We start from the raw sequence: 25,086 nt of genomic DNA, 5'->3' as shown, positions 1-25,086 counted from the left end.
ACCTGAAGTTCAAAAATAAACAGTAAATGATAGGAACAGCAGTTGAAACAGCTTGACGCTTGAGAAGGATGCGAGGTAGCATGCTAATGCCTGTATGTAGCTTTGGTTGCAAAATTGTGTGCTGTTGCCTTATCTGGGTTGGAATGTCTGAGCTTTCTCCATCTCTGTGGTCCTTCTCATATTGCCATCTTACAGCTCGCTTAGATGCTCAAACACATCTTTCTAGTTTTTCCACAGCTCTCCTTGGCTGTGATACAAGAATCTTCAGAACACCTGAGCTGCAGTTGGCTGGAGCCAGTGTGTGTTTTGCTGAATAGTGTTGTCTTCCTTTTTCCTTCTAGTTCTCTCCCTGCCTCTGTTCCTCTCTGATCTGTGGTTTCCATCGGAATTGGAACTTGCTTGGCCAGAGTCTGTTTTTGTTCAGAGTTTGTAGAGTGCCTAGCGCAAGGAGATTCTTGCCCATGACCGTCACTGTGAGACATTAAATCACAAATAGATGAATAACTTTATGGAAATGTGGCACTGAGAGAATTTTAGTCACTATTTGTGTGAGATGGAATTTATTAAAGTTACCTTCTTTTGACGTATGGACAAAATGTAATAACCTGTTGAAAGCTTTAAGCGCTCTACTTACCAAACAGCTGTTACTAATAATAACTAAAATGTTTTTCTCTTTTGTAGTGTCCATTTTGTGAGAAGGCTTTTTTGAATTCTTCCTTTTTACAAAGTCACATTCAAAGGCGTCATCCAGAAGAATCTCAGATTGGTATGTACTTTGCTATTATCAAAAAAGCGAAGACAAATAGTTTAGAAAAGCGTAAATACAGTGAGCATGTGCACTCCATGATTTTGTGTAACTGGGAAGGGTGATTTTCCCGTTCCAATTTGAGGTGGCACATACCGGTTTGCGTGGATACAAGCAGCGCTGCCTGACCAAATGTATTGGGCAACATCTGTTTCAGTCTCTGGAAGATTCTTCACAAAAACTTGTGTGCCGTATTTACAGTACCTTTTCAAACCAGCCTGTCCGCTGAATACTTCAGTCAGTAGCTGAGTTCAGAGCACAGTTTATCTTCAGGCGTGTGTGTTGTGAAGGTATGGGTAAAACGAACGAGTTGCGCTAAGGAGAATACATTTGGTGACTACATATGAATTGTCAGTCCAGAAAGAATCCAGCTCGCCTGAAATCAGTTTGCATAGCATCAGGCTCTCCTGAACTAAACGGGCTGTCAAACACAGTGAGAAACAGAAACGGTCCAGAATCATCTAACTTCCTGTATCTGTGATGGTCTCGGTTGCTCTACCACTAACTTACGTACTTTTGTTTCTCTTAATTGAAAATGTTGAGGTTGAAAACCGATGCTCTCCGAGTTTGTTTCATTCATCTCTCAAGTCTCTCGTTGCTGTTTGGCTGCATGCTTATGCTTTGTTGCTAAGGACTGACAAGTATGGACAGATGGCAGTGATTAGAAATGAGCAATGATAAAAGGGCATTTGGGAGGAGAAAGAGTGGGAAGAATCTAGCGAGATCTGAACTGTAGCTGGTCAGGCAAGTAAAAGGGCAGGAAGAGGGTCTGAGGAAGTGTTAATATATTGGAAGGGGAAATAAGGTCTTGTGCACTTTACACTTGATAAAAATGAGAGTGGAAGATGCTGCAGAAATAGTTGAACTAGTTATTGTCTAAAGAATTAGTTCATGGAAATACTCCATGCAGTTATTTCTGAAAGAATATTCTGCATTGTGCTCAGATTCCCAGATGATGGGCTAGTAAATGCTTGATAAATTGATAAAACGCTTCAAGATGAAGCTTTTGCATATTTTAACATGTTTTTTTGACAGTGACATTCCCCCTGACTCATTCCAGATCAAGAATGAGTTGTATTCCAAATGGACTCCTTTGAAAAGTTATTTAGAATAAACTAAGCCTAACAGAATTGAAGAATTGAGGCTCCCTATTGTCCTACATCACTCCTTTTTTGAGCCTGTGTTGCTTAGGTTCCTTTGAAATTAGATTATAGAATACTCTTTCTTGTCAATAATTCATAAACAATTTCGCATGTCAGTAATACCGCTGTTGTTGAGTCTTTGAGGAGAAGTTAGCAGTCCAGAGAAGATACGTATTTAAAAGCTTCTTTGGAGAATCGTGGTAGTGGGAGGGGAGCTGGTCGAAGGGAGTCCCACTTCATGAAGATGTTACTGAACTGCTATAGAAACGCACTTGCAGTAGGTGTCACGTTTCCAGTAATGACAGCAACCATTTTTAAAATCTGTGTGTCTCTCAAGCAGAACCGAAGAGGAAAACAAAGGCAGACGAATTGCAGGAGGAGATGGCTAAACTGAAGGAGCAGTTGCAGCTCACCAGGTCCCAGTTAGAGGCTGAACAACAGGCTAACACGGCCAGGTTCTCGAAGGTAAGATGTACGAAGTAATGTGAGCGCCTCCCAAGAATCAGGACTTTGGACTTTTAACCAAAACATGGCTGTCATGTCCTTGTTTTTGGAGGAAAACCTGATCTTCTGTAAAAGATGCATTGTTTCTTTCCCTGAGCACAGCTTCACACTCTCCTTTCTTCAGTTGTCGTGTGACCCTTTTCTCAGGTGCGTTCACCTTCCTGTTTTTTTCCCTTTTTCCAAAAGTACTGACTGACCAAATGAAGAGCGTGGGTCGAGTTTCCCTTAGGAGTGCAAGCACTGTCAGAAGAATGGGCCTTGGCCCTCGGTGCACGTGTGCTAGGTATTCTGCTCATTCCTCCTGTGCCGCCTCACTTTTGAGAGCTGCATCTAGAACATAGTTCTCCTGCCCCTGCAGCTTTGTTTTTCCTGTGAGATGGAACTTGGAGTATTGCCAACAGGGCAGAGTGGATTTTGCTAACAGAGCAGAGCGGCCTGAAATGCAGGCCTTTGAACAAGTTGAGGACTATCCAAAACTGCGTGACTGGGAAATGGAAGGGTAAAAGTAATGCAACAGCTACAGCGGAGCCAATGTCTAGGGGGAAAAAGAATTCTGACTTGACGTCCAAAGTGATGGGTTCTGAGCTGAGGGTTATTACTGAAGGGCAAGGACTTAAGGTTGTGGTACCTAGTTCCAGGGCAACGTCAGCCCGGTGGTTAGCAGCAGCCAGCAAAGAGAATCCAATATGACACATGATTCTGAAAATCCCTGTGCAAGCCACAGCCTAAATACTGTGTGGAGGTCTAGTCCCTTCCTCTCCAAAAGGCTGTGATAGCATTCAAACAGTGATGGAGCTGGGCTGCAGAGGTGATCGGTCTGTCTTTAGAATGCCTGATACGCCAAGAGTTGTCAGTGTGAAAAAGAGACAACAGCTTGGTAGAGATGGAGAGTGAGACGGTGATGTCTGCAAAGTCCTGAGTTAGGGAGAATTACAGATATCAATCATTCCTTCTGTTTTCCAGTTCAGGACTTAGCATCCGTCAAATGCACCTAGCAGGAGCCAGATTCAAACCACAAAAAGTCCTTGGCTCTTCCTGCAGCTTGTGGAGCTCATTTGCAAAAGGTGTTGCAGTTGCTAAAAGCTGAGGCAGCCCCAAGGGCCGACTACAAAAGTGCATGAGGAGAAATGGATTGAAGGTTACTAAGATTACAGAAGTGTATCAGGGTGAGGAATTCCTCCGAGCTGAAAACAACTGGCAGCTTGGAGACCGTTAAGGAGACCGTGTGTGTTTGCTTGCCCTGGTATTATCCTTTCCCACCCCTATGCTTATGGCCTCTGTGAGAAACACGGTGCTGAACTAGGTGGACCTTTGATAGCACCAAGTAAGGTTGTTCACATGTTATTCAATGAAAATTAAGGAACTACCCAAACTTGGGGAAGTGTCCTTGTTTTGCTGGCAAAGTGTCTATTTTAATTCCTCACAATTCTTCAGCAACTGGTGGGTTTGATGTTTTTTTGATGTCAAAATATTGCCCATTGAAAGTGACTGCTTGCCATGCATCGTTTGGGGACTTGAATTAGTATTGCATGTGGGGAAAAAGAACAAATACTGTTTTACAATGATTTCAGGAATGTGAGCAGCAAAAGTCCAAAGAAGAAGAAATTCTACAATCGTTTCATAAATGGAAAGAGGAGGAAAAAGAGAAATGGGCTGGTGAACTAGAAAAAGTGAAAGAGATGTTCATGAAAGAGCTTAAGGAGTTATCTTGCAGAAATTCCACGTTAGAAAAGGTAAGTGATTCAAATTTTCCAACGTTTTAAGGCACAAATCCCTGACACTAGACGGCAGCAAACTTCACATATTTGAAATGTGATGTAGTCATCTTAGAAGTCTTCTTACCAAACTCTAAGAAGAATGATTGGATGATAGCCCTAGTTGTAGCTTTGTCTACTGGTACTTCATTAACATCCCTTCAGTTCTTTTTTTAATAGCATTGTTTTGGATGAATGAATTACACCTTCAGCAGCTATGTTGGTTTTTTCTTACTCCTCCCCCTTTGAATGCCTGTTTAGAGATTAGTAGATACTGTTCTTGTTGCTCTCTATTAGGTATCCTTACGTTAATATTCTCCTAACTGGCGTGGAGGGGACTAGCCTCCGCACGATAGTCCTGACAGCATAAATGCATGTGTTTTCAAGAGATGCTCTGGAAATGCTTTCCAGAGTTTTCTCTCAGAAGAGAGTTGTAAAAGCGTAAGTGGGTCAGAAACCAAATACGCACGGCATTCCCAGAGCAACTTCTGTTTTGTAGCTGCTAGGTCCTGTGTACATTTGCAAGGCGTATTTGTGTTAGATGTATGTATTAATACTGACGAGGAATTTGATAAATGGTGATCTCATGGGAAATGTGAGAAGTATCTGATGAAATCTCTACATAGTTCTGTTGAAAGTAAATTTTGTGTTAAATGACAGCTAACCAAATCTGTCTATGTGTCCTTCATTTCCTTCCCTGCCTCCTTTTAGCAACTGTTAGAATTGCCAAAGTCCAGTCTGCAGCAAAAGTCCAATTTAGGGACGCTGCAAGACAGCGAAGACTTTACAAAGGAGAAACCTCAGAGTCCTCAAGATTCTCCCAATGTGCTTAAACTTCTTGAAAAACAGGTAACACTGTAACTTAATAGATTGCTTTTCACAGACTACTCATGTTCTTTTTTATTTTGGTCCATCTCTCAGTAGGATTTGAAATCCTGAAGTAAAATTCTCATCCCTCTCAATGCCTAAAAGAGCTTTTTTTAAAGATTGACTACTATTTGGTACAATCTCTAGAATGGAAATCAAGGAATTATTTCCCTTCTCTTTTATAAATCAATTAATTTTTCTTTCTTTGTTGAGATCATCTTATTCTTTATGATGCCGTATATCTAGCTTTACCGAGTGTGGTTGCGGTTCAATTCCAGAAGGCTCCACTAAACCCTTTCCGTCTGCTGATCTGTGAGACCACTTATGGACAAATTGGAATTTTCCAAGAAGAAAAAAAAACGTTAGGAAACTTTCTGACAGGATTTGTCAACTTGTGGCTCTTGAGCCCTGTGAAGGACTGGAGCTTGTCAGGTGCAACTTCTGTACCAGGACTCTCTCATCTGAGCAGCACAGATGCTGGTGCAAATCTGTTGGACAATCCAAAGTCCACCTGTAGGAAAGGTTGAGCTGGGAAGGGCCGCTGAGGCCAAGGTCATTGCGTTGCTCTCGGACTCACCTGCATGTCCGGGTTGTTCCTATAAAAAAAAAAAAAAAAAAAAGAGTTGGGAGACCTTTGGAAATACCCACAAACCTTTTCACTCTTTTCTTTTTCTTTCTCTTTTTGTGACCCTTTGAGACAGGCATTGTATATTTCATGGTTCTTGGGATGGGAAGGTCTTGCTGCTCAAAGATGTGGAAAGCTTAGTCGGTTGTACTTTATGGTTTTTTTATTTCATCAAAGAAAATTGAGTTCACTCTCAGTATCATTTATTAATACTGGTTTTTATCATCATTACGCAAAACATATTGTTAATGAGTGCTTGAAATTACATGATTTGGGCAGAAAACCCCTGCTCTTCCTCCTCTTCTTGTTAATACACAGAGGTGTATCAAAATACTTGTGTCTTTCTCACTCACAGTCACTAGATAGAAACCAAGGAGCAAATACGTAGTTTCTAGAGTGACTGGGTAGAAACCCCCACTTGGATGTATGAAATATGCTGATGACTGTTCTGGGTCTTAAATACAGGGTTACTCAAGTTTCATATCATCACTACTCTTTTGAGCATTTATGCTTTATTTAGAAAAATAAAGCTGCATCTCTCAAACTAAATGTTAATGTGTCATTAAGAGGAATTAATATTGACTTCCTCTATGCAGGAAAGTGAGTGGACATCTAGAATACAAGCCCTTCATCGTGACCATGAGGCAGAGAAGTCCCTGGTAAGTGGCCCAGCAAACCGCTTCAACAAAAAAGAGACTTCTTTCTTCTTTTCTTACCCTTTCAGGAGTTCTGGATATGCTATATAGTACATGGGTTGAATTAGAAAGCCTGGATATCAAGAGTTTGTAACAGTGTGTCCTCTCAGATATGTTTATTATCTCTGTATTTCTGTTATGCTAGGATCGTGACGTTTCAGTAAGACCAGGGTTGAAATGGAATTTATCATTTAAGAATCTGACAGACCCCTGAAACTGTCTCTCTCTTGTGAAGAGCTTACAACGAATTCTGAGGGCTCTGTATTATGCAGTGTTTTCTGTGTTATGTGGCGGTGCTGGATAGTTGAGATAGCACTTGCCAACGTGTAGCTTTCAGCTGCCCTGTACCTGCTGCTACCATGGACCTATGCCATATGTCTCAAACCTTTTTTTCTCTTTTCTGTCACTTCTCTGCTGATTTTTCTGTTGTCGCTTTCTAATGCAGAATCTGTTGAGCTTTTCCAGGGAAAACACCATGGCATTTTATTGTGCATCAGTTTATATGTTTTACAATACAAAGCTTTATTCCTCCGAGATTTTTTTATGTCTGCATTTCTTTTTAATCTCTTTCTTGCTTTGTTTCTCTTGCTTCTTTTCCTTTCATTTTCCTTTCACCTGCGTGACCATGTAAGAACTGAGCAGATCATAGTGGTCTGACCAATGCTTCTCCTCCTCTGGCAAGAAAGCAGTGGGGAGGAACCCTGGAGCGTTCCCCAAAAAGGAGGTAGTTAACGATACACCCACGTACAGTGCAAGAATAGAATAAGGGAGGAGGAATGTAAGTATTACTTTTGGGATGGTGCACCTCAAATACTGTTCCCTTTCTTCTACGTTCAGAGCCAAGGTCTTAGCTTTATCGTGCAAATTCACATCTCCTCTCCTTCAAGTATCATTATTGCACACTCTGTAGAAGCAAAACATTTTGAGAGAGGCGTATGCTTTTTCCTGCAATCTTATTGTTAGACAATCTCAGCAATGTGTTTGTACATCCCTTTCTCTGTATGGAGATTTAGGTAGTCTTCCTTGTGTGAAGAAGTAGTGATCCAGACGACTGTTGTGTAATATCTGCAAGTCCCCATGAAATCACCGGAGACGTTAAGCTTTTGCTGAAAACAACATGAACAATAGTTGAGCTTGTTTAACCTTTATAGCATTAAAACGTTTTGTCTAATAGCAATATGGGGTTACTTTTCTTCTGATTGCTTTCTAGCTGCTGTCCCAGATTGAGAAGCTTAAATCATCAGTGAGAAAAGACCTCAATGAAAATAACAGCTTTTACAAGAGAAGGCTGGAAGAATTGGGACAGAGGCTTCAGAAGCAGAATGATCTGATCGTTGCTCAGAAGCAGCAGGTCTGTTTGGTGAAGCATTCTGTGTCCTGGAGAGCACAGAACACAGAGAAACATTTTAGTAGCATTTGGTTTTTGATATGTCTCTGGTTGCATATTTAATATTCCCAATTTATAATGGTATTGCTGTCGTATTTTGGTTACACTTTGGAAATTGTGTTGATAAAGAAGAATAGATCTGGGGAAGAGACACAGAAATGTAAACCAGGAATTAAGATGCAGTTTGGAAGGAAAGGCTTAATAAAGCAAATGTTTTTAATAAGTTCAAGACCAAGTTAAAAGGTGACTAGGTCGCAGTCACCAAAGACCTCTACAGATGGAAAATCTTTGATAGTGAACAGGAACATAAGAAAAAAATTTTTTACAACGAGGGTGGTGAAGCACTGGCACAGGTTGCCCAGAGAGGTGGTGGAAGCCCCATCCCTGGAGGCATTCAAGGTCAGGCTGGATGGGGCTCTGAGCAACCTTATCTAGTTGGAGATGTCCCTGCTCACCGCAGGGGGGTTGGACTAGATGACCTCTAAAGGTCCCTTCCAGCCCAAATGATTCTATGATTCTATGATTTAATCTGCCACAGAATAACCATAATGAGATCTAGTGTTTGAAATGTGAAAATAGATGACTTGTGACAAAAGAAAGTATCACATTTATCACTGTGAGAATAATTAATTAAATTATTACGGTATGAAATTTACCAAGAGCAAGTGCTGGCTTCTCCACCTGGGATGGGGTAATCCTGGTTATACGTCCAAATTGGGGGGCAAGAGGCTTGAGAGCAGCCCCGCAGAAAGAGATCTGGGGGTCTGGGCTGATGGCAAGCTTGAATTAAGCATGAATGAAATAACACATTTGGCAGTAGAACAGAGTTCCACAAAAGTAGTAGTTTTCTCCCCAAGTCATAAACAATAATCTCTGTGATGGAGTAGTACTGAAACGAGGTATTTTGTACTGAATTTTCATTTCTAGATCCTGATCATTTACACTTGTAACTCTGCCTGTATCTGTCTTTTCACGTTTAGATAAAAGAATTGTCCACAGGATCAGTTGCAAGCACCAAACCATGCAATAGTAAGTACAAACTGTAAGAAAAAGCAGATTTTGTTTCTGGTTTTGGTAGCTTGGCTGAACCAAACAATTCGTTAAAAGATCTAGACATCAACTTTGCTAACTCAATACTGAAACCAAATCAGTACTGGCGATTTCTTTGTGTTTCACAAGGTACCTACCTGTTTCCTTGCCATGATTTTCAAAGTTCCTGTTTTGCAGCTCTAAGGACTTCTAATGGACAAAGTTCGTTGCTTGAGTAGTGCAGAGATGTGAAATCTAGCAACTCGAGTTTGTATTATGTAAACAACTTTTGGCTTTGCTTGATGAAGTGTCATTTTTAATTGTGATTTCGTGCTTGACTGTCCTTAGGTTGCAGAACTCACAAAAGGGGAAACGCTGAAAGAATAGGCAAAATGGATTGATTTATCAGTTAAAATCCTTTGAACAACTGTATCTTAAGAACAGCTCTGGTATTTTGAACTGTGCAATACTTTAACATCTCAAGTCCATTACGGATGGCTTAACCTGGTAACGGTGGTTTAGGATGTAGCCCTGCACCACAAACACCCATACAGTTGATGCAGCCCTTGCAGTGACTTGAAATAAGTTTCTTGCAATAAATGATGGCAGCTGAATTAATTCTAATCCCAGTTTGGAAAACACCTTGCTCTGTTAGCAAGGCATTGGCTTGACCTGACTCCCAGAGCAGGGAGTAGGTTAGTTTGGGGAGAGCGTAGTACCAGTACAGCTTTTCAACTGGAACTGCTCATACTCAGCCACACTGAAGCACAGACAAGTGTAAGACCATGGCACGCAAGCGAATTTGCTCCCAGGCCCCCAGCTGATCTGAGGAATGTAGAACTGAAGTGCTAATTCACTCCAAGGCTACACTCTCGACCTGATGGAAATAGGGTTTGCTCTAATTGATAGGAAGTGTGGATGCAGCAGATCCTCCTTGGGGAATACAAGCCCCAATCAGGCTAGACTTGACTGAGGCGCTTTGGGCTGAGGCCTCTTCGCTGGCACACAGAGAGCATACAGACGTGACCAGAGAGATGATCACGTTCCAGTTCAGTGATGGTTTCCTTCCTGATTCTGGAAGTATTAAAAATGTTAAGCATCTACAGAGACGTACTTTTATGTTGTGAAGGACCATTTTTTACCTTGTAAACAGTTTGTTTAATTTTCTCCCCATTAAAGTCAAGAACGATGTAATTTATAAATAGGGTTAAATATGGCTCCATTTAAGAAAGTGTCTGCTCTTGTTTAATACATTTGCATTATTTTTCACTTTTATGCTATTTTAGTGAACACTACTGTGGAGCCTGTTGAAGAATCTAAACCAAGGCTACCAGTGATGCATGGTAAGTTTTTGAATAGGTCCAGATCCAGTATGTTCAAATCTAACGCTCTATCTTCCCAAACGTGGTGCTTGTCAAATCCTAGCTGTAAGAGTAGTTACATTGAAAGAACGTCATTTGAATTGCTTTGCTCTATGGCAGCATTGAGAATTCCTGCAGAGTAATTGTAAAGCTGCACTATTGAAAAGAACTGAAAAGCCAAAGCAAATAATTGGAGACTCTTTCCTAGCATGTGTATAGTATTGAAGCACTTGAAGGTAAATGAAACTAATTGAGGAAATGGAATGATGTTTTCTTGTAGAAAATATGCTTCTCTGTTACATGCATCTGATGGATAGATGTATGCATGTCCTGGAATTGGTATAGGGAAACATGTGGAGATGTTTGTTTATAAGTCTTGAAATACTGTATTCGTCATGTGACTTTGAATGGCAAGGAGGAAAAATACAGAAGAAAGAATCAAACCAGACAGTAATCCAGTCTATATAGTTCCTCCAGAATCTCTCTGTAGTTACGTATAGATCGTTATTTAGTTATTTGAGCTTGTGGCATTGTGATGCTGTTTAGAAGTGGGAGGAACGGATGAACCTTCATTTCCATTGTCTTGTACTTTGTAAAAATAGTTTTCTCTTTTCTCTCAGTATGCAAATTAATGGAGAGTAGTCTTACCATACCAATATTCTGTGATCAATTAATTCTTTATTTTCATTTTAAGTAGGAAGGTAATGAAAAATGAACCTTGAGCGCGTCAGATGTTTAAAAGTTAAAAGCCAGTTTATTTATTTGATTGGTAATACAATAATGGGTTTTTTTATTGTTATTTCTCTTAGTTTTAAAACCTATCAGAGGGAGACCAAATGAAATTTGTCTAAGAAAAATGTACAGGATTTTTCTTTTTCAACAAATTCAAAAAGCTCTGAGAAGGCATATCGGGAGAAGGGTCAGTATACAACAGAAGCTTTCAATAACTTGATGAGGAATGAAAAAGTGTTGATTTCAAAATATTTGTAATGACAGGAATTATTCAAGGAAGGAAAATAATTATTTTTTTTTTTTTTTTTAATTCTGTGGTAACATTATTTGAACATTGCAGAGATTTCTTTCTGACCTGTGCAAGGTTAGTAGTTCATGTCTTGAAGCTGTTTAAGTGAAACTGTATAGATGAAATGTGTGGAAAATGCAGTAATATATTAATATAGATTCTTACTAATAGTATTTTAAATAATCTCATTCTTTTTCATTCCAACCAGCTTCATTTCACCAATACATATAGTGCTGATTCTGGCTAAGAGATCTCGCAGCACATACCTTAGCTATTGCCCTGAATTCAAGAAACGAGTTTTATGAAGAATATTGCTGCTAAGGGCTTACACCCAAAGCTTGTCAAGCGTTGCTTTCTTAGTGCATTTACTTTCATTTCTATTGAGGAGGAAAACAGTTCTGTGAACATTAGTGTTTTCTGTACTCTGACAATTTAAATCAGCTCATTCAGATCATTCCTGTTTTCTTGCTGCTCCAAATATGAAGTTTGTGACACCTTGTGAAGCTTTTCAAGATAGGAAGCGCTGTTCCTGCCATTGATATACAAAAGATTCACTATCAGTTTATTGTGAAACCTCAAAGAAGGTCTTTCCTTCAGATTCCTTTGCTGATGATTATTTTATTTATCTCTGCAGGTCTCTCTGTCTGTCCTCTTTCTTCCCTTCCGTGGTGTTTTTGTTTTTTTTTTTTTTTTAACTTACCCTACCTAATTTCTAGATGTAAAGTTTAGAAGAAGTTACAGCGTCTTTCCCAGAATTTTCAGGGCTCCTCAAGGGGTTGACTTACATACTGAATTAAGACTTCAGGGCTGCATCTCATGCCATTATGAAAATGAAGGCGCTTGCTGGTAACTTCTGTACTTAGATTTCTTTAGCACAGAGCATCTCTGAAATCACAAGAGCTATAGTTTTCCTACCAATCAATTGCCTGCATATCGAGTATCTTCTTTTTTTTTTTTTTTTTTGCCTGCTTGAAAGAAAATTAATTCTGGAAAAAGCTCTCTAATGTGGACTTAAGTACACTTTTCAAAGTTGCTTGGGAGGTTTTGAATCCGAACATTTGTTCTGCATATCTTGGCAGGGTCTGCCAAGGGCTGGTATCACCCAGAGACATCTGGTAATTGCTAAGGCAAGGCTTTGCAGAGATCACTGGGCTTGGGTTAGGGTTCGGATTAGGCTTAAACAGACATTGACTGGAAAGGTGAGTCATGGTCAAGTTAAGAAGGATCAATTAAGCAAGGTAGCAGCGGCAGAGCCTGACTGAATAGGTTGAAGTATGAAGTAAAAGTTTATTTTGTAGCCAAGAAAGGGGTGGAGATGAGAGTTGGGGTTCAAGTTGTGTCACTAAACAAAGCAGAATTGAGGTTGCATCAGATCTGCAAGAGTGCCGTAATCTCCAGTTATACCAGTACTTGGTAGTGCAAAGCAGGTGATCTGCTGGAGCACAGGATGGCTGCTGCCTTGCTGCAGCCTCCTGGGATCCCACGTCCAGTAAGGCAAGGACACAGTCTGGGGGTTCGGCTGGAGCGGGGACTGACAAGTGACTAGGAGCAAGTGATTTATTTCGAGGTGTGCGTCCAAAAAGGAAGGTAAGCAGTCTGTGTACGTTCACCACTCGGGCTAGGATGAAAGCTAGGAGTAAGGTCCTGGCTAGCAAGGTCTGATGTTGAGGCTGTTGTAGAGCAGCATCGGCTAGGCTCAGCTGAACGAGGTTTAGGGCTGATAATTGACAGGAAGGTAACTGGTGGTAGTGAAGTCAGAAGTTGTAGTGATGGCGTGTTGAAGGCTAACATTGGATTGTGGCTTGGTGAGATCTGGGGCAAAAAGGTCAGATGAACTGGAGGAGGTTACAGTAATTCAGAGTAGTTAGGATTTCAGTCTGCATCAGCAGCATTGTTTTAGATTTAAAAGTTAGCAAAAAGGGCTTTGTACAGATTTGAGATTCCTACAAATAAACTTGGTAGTATTTAGATGCCGCTGATTTCAAGGTTGTGCAGTAAGGTAAGAGCTGAGAGGGAATGGCTAGAAGCAGCACATCTCTGGTAAACACAAGGCGAGGACTCCTTAAGGGGGGTGACCTCCACCACACCTGTCTGGAAAGCAGAGGAGTGGTGAACTAAGCTGCTTTTTCTTACATTTGATTCCAATGTGCTGTTTAATAAATATCTCTTAGAATATGTGTACAGTAAAGAGAAAGAAAAGGCTCGCTTACGTTGGAGAAGTTGGTGTTTCCAGGTGTTGCGCTGCCCCGTGTCTTAGCATTTGATCTCCTCTGTCCTCATGCAGTGAACAACAATATTGCATGTAACAGTAGTACATTTTGGTTTTGCTCTTGCAACTATTCCTTTACTGATTTTTAACTTCCTCTGTTTCTAGTCTAGTGAGGAAGAGAAACGCGTACCTTTATGCCAGATCAGCAGACTCTTTTCAGGCCTGAGTTCTGGGGCCTGGGGATTTTCTTGTTCAGTTAAGTTACTTTGCAAGGTCTTGTGCAGAGATGAGTCCCCTCCTTTAAGCAGACTGCATTGGAGTAAAGTACAGGTAAAACAAGTGTAGATGAAATCCAATTACATAGCAGCTGGCTTGCTGTCTAGGAGGTCCAGCCAAGAAAGGACCTTGGAGACCTCAGTGCTCGTGCAGCTAGATTCAGTCTCCCCAGAACATCTCATCTGTCTTCAGGCTCTGTCCTCCAAAACAGGCTGCCTGCAGGCTTTGGGAATGATCCCAAACTGTGCCTGAACACTGTTTTGGAGAATGTTGGTTGGTGCAGGGCAAGAGTGTGCCAGGAGCAATCGTGTTGAGGGTCATGTTCCAGTGCCCAGGAATGCTCTGGCCACTGTTCAAGTTTGCAGCCTTAGAGACTGAAAGATCAGAAGCCTCTTTGTCTCTCCAAGTTTGGCTTTTAAGCGTTTCCATCAAATATGTTGACATTTATATCTTGTTAGGATCTTGCAATGGTGTAAGAAGCATTTTTTGAGAACTTTTTCTTTAGTGCAAGTTCAGTGGGAGCAAATCTGAAGTGTGGTAAGCTGTTTGGAAAAGCAGGGGAGAGGGTGAGTAGAACTGCAGATATGGAAAGCCTGGAGAGAGCAGCTGCCATACCCAAGCATTGACACCACCAGTTTTAGTCCCCTTCACATGGGGAATATTGGAGATGTGACAGTAAGTGGCACTTAGCTCCAAGTGCTCGTTTCATTGTGATCACCCATCGCAGTGCATCCCTGTTTGTAGGTAACTGTGCGAGAAGGGCTGAAGAGCAGGCATCTTTATTGCAGCGTCACTTCCTCCCCTTCTACCCATATGCTCTGACAACCATTTCTAGTGCCAAAAGTTTCTTGTGAAGGCTGGGGCAAACGTCTGTTGGCCCAAACTATGGGCCAAGAAATGCTTTTCTCCTGTACTGCCAGTAATGGAATGCTGAAAGTATAGTTTGCACATCTCTGGTTTTATCAGAAACCCTAGGAGAATCTCAAGTTCTAGTTTTCATTGAAATCAATTAATTGATGGAAGGTGAACACTAACATTTTTTAAAACCTGAATTTTTATTAGTCTACATAAAGCGTTTTTATGCCTCTCATACCTGAAGTCCCAAAAGTTGTAAATCAACTGTTCTCTGGCTTCATTTCTATAAAGGAAATGGTACCTGACAACCTACAGAATGATAATTTCAATGTGTTTAGGAAGCTGTTTTCAGCAGAGGGCATTTCAAGATTTCTTTAAAGTGTATGCTAATACTGAATCTCACTGTATTGGAGTGATTGAAGAATTTTTATAGTAGTTTTACTGGGATTTATCTCAGATATATATAAAAAATTTCTCTATGCCTTGCACATCTGGACTCAGTACTTACTCATTCTCCGGCATAATAAGTTAACATATATTTTCGATATATTTTTGAGGATTTCTATGTCTGTCCATTTCATTTGCCTTTTATAAACTTTTAGTATCAGATTGCACAGAAACAATATTTTAAAATAAGAAGTATTTTAAATTTAAAATTTATGAGAAATGGATAACAGTTTTCATTTACTTAATCCAAGGTGGCCTTGTCATGGTAGATGCCTAAAAACGTCCCACCTGGCTTTTGGGTGCCATTCCAGAAGGGCACGGGTTTTTCTCAAGTTGTGTGACGTTATCAGCCAGCCCTGTGCTGATGGCTTCAAGCTCTGATGTAGCTGAGATGGCATCAGACACCCATGTTTGGGCAACTGGATCGCTCCTCAAGTGACCATTGTCTTAGGGTCTGCTCTACAAAAATGTACCACCGAGGCAGTCCAGAGTCACCTTGCATTGGGTTTGTGATTGTTAAGCAGGTTGTCAGCAATCAGGAAAGTTGACATGAGTGTGTTTCGTTTTGTTTTGTTTTGTTTTGTTTTTTAACTGTCCCACTCTGGACCTTGACCACCTTCCGTCCTGTTTGTCTGGTGTTCCTGTTCTTCCGCGTTGTTAGAGCGGGCACCCTTGGTGCGTGTGTTGGAGCCCATAGAGGAGGTGTCAGAAGAGGAGAAAGGTAATGGTTGATGGAGTTTGAAATAGAGTGGCATGTGTTTCTTGAAAAAAAAAAAAGTAACTGTTATTTGGCACCTACAGTTTTTTTCATTGTATTTCAGTAGGCTTATGTGATTTGGGTGGGAGCGTTCCTTGTTTGGGTCAGTCTCCTGTTTGCTCTTGGTGCTTGTCAATATTACGATGCCGTTATCCAAGTTCAATGTTTTTCTGAAAATCTGGCTAACTCTTTAAAGCAGGCGTATTCCGTATGTCTGAAGGCACTTGAGCTAAGCAGAGCAAACATGTTTGGTGGGGAATAGCCCTTACTAGGAAACTTTTGGTGCTGACGCTATTGCAATGTGCGCTCCCTTCTTTTTCAAACTCCGTGTAAGAGGATAAAGATTTCATACAGAAGAAGGAAGTTTGTGGTGGAGGTTGAAGCTGCCTACTTTCGTAAAGGCATTAAAGATCCTTTTGCAAGTAATCAAGTTACACCTACCTCTAAGCAGCCACAGCTCCAGCCAGGGTTGTGCAATTCTGGATGAAATTCCGTAGCCCAGTGTTGGCAGCTGTTCTTCTACCTCATCTGAGGAAAACTTGGAGAAGGCCACAATTACAGTGACAGAACGGAAAGCATTGGTTCGTCCTTCATGGTGTTCTTCTGAAGAAGGGTAACAGTACTTTAGATGAAACACCAAATAACTGAATAACATCATAATCTGTACTGTGTGCAAAAATCAAATCAGTCTTGAACCTTATAGCCAATGGGTTTAAATTTTGAAGGAATGATGCTGTTTTGAAAACACACTTGTCATCTGAATACATCTGTGCGTAAGTGAGAGGTTTCCCCAGGGAAAATCCAGTGACTTCGAACGATCTGAAATAAAGGCTGCTGGCATTTTTGCCGTTCTTTCTGCTATTTCTCTTGCTTGCCATCTTCTCTCTTGATGGATTATCTTTGATTCTTCTGCTGTGCCTAAAGGCATGGCCTGCAGTACAAAAGAGAGAAAGAAAGAATGCAGTCAGAAAAGATAGGCCGAGATTTTTGGGGGTTTGGTGACAGCCATTTGTAAGGGAGAGTGTGAAAATTCTTGACTTGGCACATTATTTCACAGGATTATCTAGGAGCAGAGACAGTGGACCAGACTTCAGGTCCCTTGTCTCCAAAGTTGTTAAACCTAGTATTTAGGGGTTTTTTAAAACCCCAAAATGACTAAGAAAAGATCCCTAGATAGTTGGCTCCAGCAAAGAGGATTTGGCTTGAGTTAATTAGCAAGAATTAATATCGTCATCAATTAGGATAATGCCGGATAGTCTTATTCCCTGTATCAGTATGTAGTAATTAGGACTTTTAAAATTATTTTAGGTGGATCTATTTTATTGTAAGGATTAACATCTGAAAGGGACAGGATTTTCAGCAGACTCCTTGGAGCCTTCTGCTTTAAAATGTCTCCTGCCTGGCTTTCCGGGAGGATTTCATACTGCGTAATGCACCTTTTCCTAACTGGGAATAGTCTGATAGCCCAGTGTTTCCTCACCGACCAGTAGTTTGCCTCTCCTAGGACTTGACTCTCCAGCCAAATCACTTAATCCCACCTCTGTCAGGGACTGAGTTGTCCACACCATTCCCACAGCCAGATGACATTTCAGCCAGATTCTGTCCTTTTCAACACAGGTCTATCCGTATGGTAGCTGGACTGTTTGTTCAGTTTTCATTAGCTATAGTTCTTTCCAGGATCTATCAGAAGCCACTTCCTCAAAACAACTGAAATATCGTTGTGTATCTTGAGGCTTTTTTGGGTCTTCTTCAGGGTGCTTATCTTTCCCTCAAAGAAATAGGAAAAGTAAATGGAACTGCTTTTGAAGCAGTCATTGTTTAAAAATAGGAAAAGTGGCATGTTTGTTTTGAAAGAAAACCTTTGAAAGTCACAATATGGAATTATTCCTTCTCTTACATGCTTTGTGCGCTGGCAGATTGTTCTGCTGCCCTGTAAGGCGTACTGGAAAGAGACAAACTGCCCAGGATTTACCTTTTATTTCAGCGAGTGAAGCTGGGAGTGTGGTTTACAGTGTTCTTTCCTGGGATGTTGTATACCCCTCTGTGTATGCTTTGCCAGCTTTGCTGAGCACTGCCAGAGAGAAACAGCTCCCGTGGTCCCACAAATGGTTGGTTCACTTGGTATAAGTGGTATTCAGTAAAATTTTGTCTTGCCAGAGACCCTTTATAGGCAGGTTCCAACTGGTACGTTTTGCTTCTCTACTCCCCTGTATGACCCTGTAATACTTTGGCCTAACTTAAATGTCAGTCTTTCATTTAGATGGCAGAATCTGTCTAGATGATTCTTTATTTCTTGCTTAAGAGTTCAACTCATTACTGACAAAGCAAGTTTTTAGAGATAGAAACTTCTTTGTCTGCTTTTAAGTATGTATGATGTCATGGACCTGCATGGAAGAAAACACGACACTGAACTTTGTCCTTGACAGAGTTTCAAAGAGAAGTATTATCCGTTGTGTATTTTCTGTGAGATGATCTGCCTCAGACTATTGGTAAAGACAAAACTTTTGAAAGTGTTACAACTTTTTAAGATTTGATTTCAGTAGGTGTTTTTTCTCGGAGAACATTACGTTGTTTGAAGCTTTTCTTGAGAACAAGTTTGTCATATTCCTGTTCTAATTCCTGCTAGAGTTCAGCTTTGATTTGAAATAACACTTTTAGAGAACTTAATTATCAGAAGATAGTCTTTCTTTATCAGAAGTTTCCAAGTACAGTTCTAAAAGTAAAGATCTTTGTGCTAAATATTCAGGCATGTATCTTTACAGTGATTCTGTAACAAGAAAAATAAAAGATACTTGTGATGATGAGTATGAGGTGCTGAGGTACAGATTCCAAGTGGGCTGACTTTTGTAAGCTAGCCCAAGATTTTAAAAAGAATCCAACTCCATGTAGACAAAAAGTGTGCACCTGTATGTCCATGGTGTTTCTAAAAATGCATGCTTCGGTGCAGTTTTTAATTGTCTCATGTCCTGTGGATTTTTCAAATGTGTCTTAAATGCATTTTTCCATTCTTATTTCAGAAATTGAGAAAAGTCATCATAAAAGAGGCAGACATAAACACCTTTTAAGAAATGCTTTGAAGACTGAGCCTTCTTTAATTAAAGAATTACGAGGTGTTTTGGAGCAAGCCCTGGAGGAGAAGCTGGAATCCTTGGGAATTAAAGCAGTAAGATTATTTTGAGTTGTGTAAAAGAGGGGTAATCTTTGTCCCGCTTTTTCGCTCTTCTCCTTTACTCTTGTACCACAACCTTCAACCTAAAAAATCCAGAGCTAAATTCCCACATGTTACAAAGAAGTGTAATTCATTAAGCTGAGAGGATGGCTATCAAATTACAGCTGTGGAGGGTATGGCTACACCTGTGAGCGGTGTTACCAACTTATGTGATTTTTCTACAAGCTTTGTGGTATTGAAGTTTAAAAGACAGTCTATGTTTGTAGGATATAAATCCCAGAAAGAATAGCCCCTGTGCTTCCAATACAATTTGTTTCCTTAGGGTGTTCGCGGTATCCCAAATGATCGCTTAAATGAAATTTTGCGTGCTGTTGAATCTGCAAGAGAACGCAAGCAGAAGGAAGAGCCTGACATTCAACGAATTCGAGAGCATCTTGAACGCCAACTTAGCGTTCGGATTGAACAGAAATTATCATCTTGTAATAGACCTGTTTCCTGTCCTCAGCTTCCTTCAGAAGGTTAAAAAGTTATTTGTTTGGGTTTTTTCATTCTGTTACATTTTAAAACGTCTGTTTAAGGTTTTATTTCACAATATTTCTGTATAGCTGCTTCCATAATTTTTCATAGAAATGTTCTGTATAGTTACGGCCAGCTAAACAGTTTCCTTGAAAGGGTTCTTGACATTGTGTTGAACTGCAGCCATCTTAACTCCTGTGTAGGCAAGATACATGGTAACTCTGAACTGCTTTGAAGTGAAAAATTACTTTTTTTTCCTTCAGTTTTGTAAAACTCTACTCTGCAGCAGAGACGTCTTTAATTTAGAAATTAAACAGAAAAGATACCAAGCATGGTTTCTAATAATGAGATCGATAACTTCTCTTGTAGATAAACAGAAGTTCAATCCATTGGGAATTTCCTCCTCTGCCACACCGCGAAAACCAGTGAAACGGTCTTCAGTAGCTGTCTGCCCAGCTGAGCAAAGAACAGCCATCGCTGAGAAAGCATCTACACCAAAGTAAGAGATGCTGTAAAGTAAGAGTACTCCTAGGTCAGGTGACAGTCCAGTGGGTTTGGGTGTCTGTGACTGATGTGAACATTTCCTGCTAATATTGTAAGAACTGAGCAAAGAATTCACATTACCTCTGTATAAACTTTATGCTTACTTAGTTGACTGTCAGTCTTGAAATAACTTGTCTTGTTATTTTTAGATCCAGGAAGCTTTTTGGAAATGGAGTTTCCAGAAAGACATCTAGCATCGCGTATGTTTTATTCCCTTGTATTTTTGAAGAAAACATTTTTGGTGACTGAATATTCACATGCTTGCCACACAAAAGCTATCATTAAGCTACAAATTAGAAACACTTTCTGGACTACATATTTCATGTGTTGTTTTAAAGCGTTACTCCATTTGAGTGTGTTCTCCCTGAAAAAGGGCACATTCTCCTTTCAGCAGAAATATTCTTTGTTGTGAGTTAGAGAGGGACATTCAGTAAAATCGGGTGGTATCACTTCCTTTAGTTTTGTTCTCAGATGCCTTTTTATGACCTGGTTAAAAGCATTTAAAGACTTTGGTGACCTGATCTTTTCAGTTTATTGATATTTTCTTACTATGACAAAAATTAAACACAGTATTCCAGATTCCACTCACATCAGGTACATGGCTTTGTAATTTCCTTCACTGAAAAACTCCTCAATTATTTTCATCTAACAGGATGTCAGAAAAGACTTTCTGTGGTGCAGATTCCTTGACCCTGAACTTTGCTGTCCCTGCTGATCCATGAAAGCCTCTCTTTCTTTGCTTGGCAAGACGTGTTACGTATTGGTTTGTTGTTTTGTAAAGATAGTTGCAGAGATGGTAATAGTGATGGCTCTAGGAGAGATCATTTTGTGATAACTTTCTGAGTTTACTTAGCAGCATGATTTCTTTTAAATAGTTTTATGGATAATTAGAATTGATGGGAGCTCCCGTTTTGTGCACCTTAGAAAAATGTACATGTTATTGGAAAGGAAAATACAAGGAAGCTTAAATATGTATAGAGCAATGCAGACACTGAAACGCAGTAAGTCCTCGGGTTGTTTGTTTTTTTGCTTAGAACTCCACCATTCAGTTCAGAGGAAGAACTAGATGAAGATGATATGAAACAGTCTTCCAGATCACCAGAATTATTGCAAAAGCAGGCAAAAACATCAAACAGCAAAGTCAGTGCTTTTCAGAAGGCTTCTGCCAAAAGCGATACGGATGGGACAGAGGAAAGTGAAACTGAAGAAGCTGGAATACCTCCCGAAACTTCAAAAGGTTGGGTTTTTTTTTACTACTTTTGTATGTGCACGTTGTAAGAACTCTGCATGATTTTGCATTTCCTGGTAATATTTCTGTGTTAGAAAACATAACGAAGGCAGAATATCTAGTCTGTGTATATATATTTGTGTGCACTTTATGGTTTTGCTCCTGTGTTTCTATTCATATAGTATTTAGAGATGTCAGTTCAAATCTGATGTGTATCATGCTGTTGTATATAAATGCAGAAAAAGGGACAATTTCTGCCTCAGAGAGACTTCTGTTATTTATTTGTACCTTGTGGAAGATTTCTAGAGTGTTTACAGTGAAGCCCCTTACCTGTGGATAGAAACTGTCAATATAATTTTTTTTATGAACTTTAGGAGCAATTATTCAAAAACTGACTGAACAAGTTGGGAAGAGTCTTTCCAACCACGGAAATAAGAACAAACCAGCAGGAGGGATTAATGTTGCGCAGCCATTTCTGAAGAAAGAGGTGAAAGAACTGAAGGTATCACTTTTAATAGTCGTTATTATTTCATTAAGTAATTGAACTCTCTCTCTCTCTCTGTTACTTTTTCCCGAGCTGAAACCATCTTGATGCGGTGAACAACTTAATTCTCAAAGACAGTTTTGGAATTACAGCTAAGTAGTCTTTTGGGGGACATCTGCACTGGTGTATAGAGAAGAGCTAGCAAGTGAGCTGTGGCACGTGACCTCTTCATCCACACTGCTCATTAGCTTACCCCGTGACTGTTTTGGATCACTACAGCTAGCCCAGAGTTTGGGCACAAGTGGTATAATTTCGATCTCCTATTCTATCAGCATAGAGAGCGCCCTTCTCTACTTGCTTTCCCAGTATCTTGTTTTGGTGAAGGAAAAAATGAATTTGCTTAGCTAATATTTTAAAATCTTTTTATTTCTAGAGCTTTACCTGATATGGAACTTTAACGTACATTTTCATGAGGGGGCACATTCCATTTCTGAGTATGCTCTTTGTTCTGCTGCATCTATTTACAACCCTATACTGTTTTCCGACGACATCAGATCTATCACTGATCGCTGTCAATTGAGTCTGGCCTGTGTTGACAATCAGAGTACTAACACAACTTCTCTTTTACCCCTCGGGCTGCTGAGGTCCCAGCCTCCCCCTCCGTTTAGAGTTTTATAATTGGTAAGCCACTTTGATGCAAATTGACCTTTGCCTGAACTATTTTTAAAAGGAACAGAAGTAACTCCAAATTGGAAGTCAAGAACAGATAGTGCTTTTTCTTTCAGTTTTAGTAGTTGTTATTACATTGAAATAGACAGCCAGCTACTAGTTCTAGCATTCAAGAAAATATTTTACTAAACCAAGAAATAATAATTACTGAGACTCCTGTTATGCAGAATAAAACAGATACCTTAGGGCTTCCTAGGTTTGAGGAAACTCTTCCTCTAGCATTTCTCAGTACATGTGACTTGACTTTCCCATTACCACGCCATCCAAATGCAGATCATTTAAAACAGCAAAATGTTGAATCCTGGTATGTTGATAATACAGCACACTGAGCAGATCTGTCAGGTTTTGAAAAACAGTTTGCCATGTTAAAGTGGAATTATGTTGCAAGATAGAGCGTTACTGCAGTCTCTTCCCTTCTTTCGAGACACACGACACCTTCATATTTCTTGATTTTTCTCTAGTATGTACATACCTGACATTGTTTTCCTAACAGCATCTGACTCTTTCTTCTGGGCAATAGAAGCACCTTCTAGATCTTACTGTAATATTGAGAGACTCCAGTGACAGGAGGTTTTAGCTTTGGGAGAAACCATCTTTTGCTTTCCACGGTTGAGCTCTCTCTCCGATAATGGCTCGATTCCATTGAACCACATCTGATTGACACATAGGGAAATGCTGTAGCTCTGCTTTCAAAAGCTGAATGAAGATATTTAGTTCTCAGGTAGATGAAGTAGGAAAGACCATGGACTCACTGCCTTCAGGTTCATCTGTTTGACTTGACTCTCATTTTGTGAACTCATTATGCAAATCCACCCGTTAAAAATATGCTTGTCCATGCTGACAGTGAGTCTTAAGATGAGTACCTATTTTAACTTGGAGCACCATCTGGTGGGTTTAACTTCCATTATTTGATTTTCTCTTGAAATAAATCGGTTTTAAATTGAAAAGGCCTTTATTGCACTACTAAATATTTCTAGTGTGAATGCAGAATGTTTTATATAGCGAACTGCCAACTTGCAGGATAACGTCATGTCTTTATTTTCATGTAAGTAATATACATTCTAATGCTTAAAGGACTTTCCATCTCATTGGAATAGCTAATATCCCAGAAAACACGGTCTTTCTTGAAGTTTGACACGTAACACCTGGAAACGGCTTCCTGCCAGTTCTAGAACTGGGAGAAGTTTTAACTTTTGCAGTTCCTGACTTAAAAAAAACCCCCACTTTTGGCTTTGGAAATATAAGAGTGAATTAATTTAAATTAGGGAATCAAATTAGGTGGATTTTAAAACTGTGGTGATAGATGTCATAAAGGCCACGTGCCAGTGCATTTTTCTCTAGCATGTTCACATCGTTGAAGGTATGGAAGATCTTGGCACAACTTGAACAGACAGAGGAAAAATGCCTGTTTTTTCTTCTCCCTGTTAGTTGATGGACGTTGATGAAGATGATTGGGATCTATCATCATTAGAAGAAGAGTTGTTAGGGATGAAAGATGATAGAGGTCAGAAGGCGTTGACAGTTCAGAAAAAGGAGTCAGATGCTGCATCTGTGGTAAACGCATGGGCTCTGCCGAAGACAGGTGCACCAAAGGAGGAAGGTAACATATTCCTACTTGTTCATTAGAAGCCTTAAGCGACTGACGCTCCTAGAGCAGAACGCAAGGTTAGTGTATTACACATTGTAATTCATAGATGGTATTGTGTCAGGAAGGAACAAGCACAAAAAACTGTGTGCTTGGTTTTCTGTCATATAAATATCAGATATGATATTGATGATACATACTTGCACGTAAACAACACGCACGCATAAATATACAGAGATGCCAAGAAGTTTAAATTGGAGACTTTAAACCATAGAGTACTAACAGGCTTCAATCTCGTCTTAAAAAGTAATCATCCAGGATTATTTTCTTTTTTCCCCGAATTTGAGGGAGGAGGGAAACTTTCTTCCTTTGTCTTGAGAATCACAGTAACATTTCAGGTTTGTTACCAAAGTGACCTACCAGGCTGAGATAAATATTTTAACTTCTGGCAAAGTAGTAGCCTCAGTCTGAGATAGAACTTAGAGAGTAGTTTCTAGCCCTGACATTTCAAGAGACGTAAAGGTTAAAGCAGTGTCAGTTCTATAAAGATGCTTCAGGTTATTTTTAAAGGGAAAGGACTGTTGACACTGACTGTTTGTCCTGTGCGTTGCAGTCTGTGACAGAAGCAGCCTTCATATTATCAACGCTTGTCATTTCCTCACTGGTTGAAGTTCTGGTCGTCCTGAAGTCCACAGGTGTTTGCTCACATAGCATGTGATGTGATCTCATAGACAAATACCAAGTAAAACCACCCCCAAAATAGCCTTAATAATTGTTCACGCTTTTTTGTTATTTTAACAGGCCTTCCTGAAGCTGATAATACCAGCACGTTAAAAAGCAGCTTAGTCACTGTAACAGATTGGAGCGATTATTCAGATCTCTAATGATTGCATTCCTGATGGGAGGATCTGCTTTTGGGTTCTGTAGGGTTTGAAAATGTAGTTGAAAACATCAAGTGTTTCCTATTCATATCTCTTTTCGGTCATGTAATACCAAGGAATACTGTTTACAGAGCTCTCCTGTCTTTCAGTCCTGAATTTGAAACAAGAATATTCATCTGTGCATTACTGGCCATGTCTCTTTGGAAATTGAGAGTTA

At 40.0% G+C, this 25,086-nt stretch overlaps 1 protein-coding gene across 1 annotated transcript; it reads left to right on the top strand.

Annotated features, from left to right (window-relative positions):
* Positions 1-681: 681 nt before the first annotated feature.
* DZIP1 (DAZ interacting zinc finger protein 1) lies at positions 682-24,872 on the top strand (the record flags this gene model as incomplete). The annotated part of the gene is made up of 16 exons (XM_009703824.1): positions 682-766; positions 2,288-2,412; positions 4,023-4,184; positions 4,917-5,054; positions 6,294-6,356; positions 7,603-7,743; positions 8,760-8,808; positions 10,095-10,151; positions 18,752-18,897; positions 19,226-19,421; positions 19,789-19,918; positions 20,112-20,162; positions 20,997-21,199; positions 21,565-21,692; positions 23,832-24,003; positions 24,790-24,872. Coding segments are annotated over 16 exons (1,929 nt in total), but the record flags the coding sequence as incomplete, so codon positions are not given.
* Between the last annotated feature and the right edge of the window lie 214 nt (positions 24,873-25,086).

The sequence above is a fragment of the Cariama cristata genome, unplaced genomic scaffold (assembly GCF_000690535.1).
Source record: "Cariama cristata isolate BGI_N322 unplaced genomic scaffold, ASM69053v1 scaffold6077, whole genome shotgun sequence".
Taxonomy (NCBI): domain Eukaryota; kingdom Metazoa; phylum Chordata; class Aves; order Cariamiformes; family Cariamidae; genus Cariama; species Cariama cristata.
The sequence above is the reverse complement of the archived record's forward strand: the minus strand, read 5'-3'. Positions and strand labels throughout refer to the sequence as shown.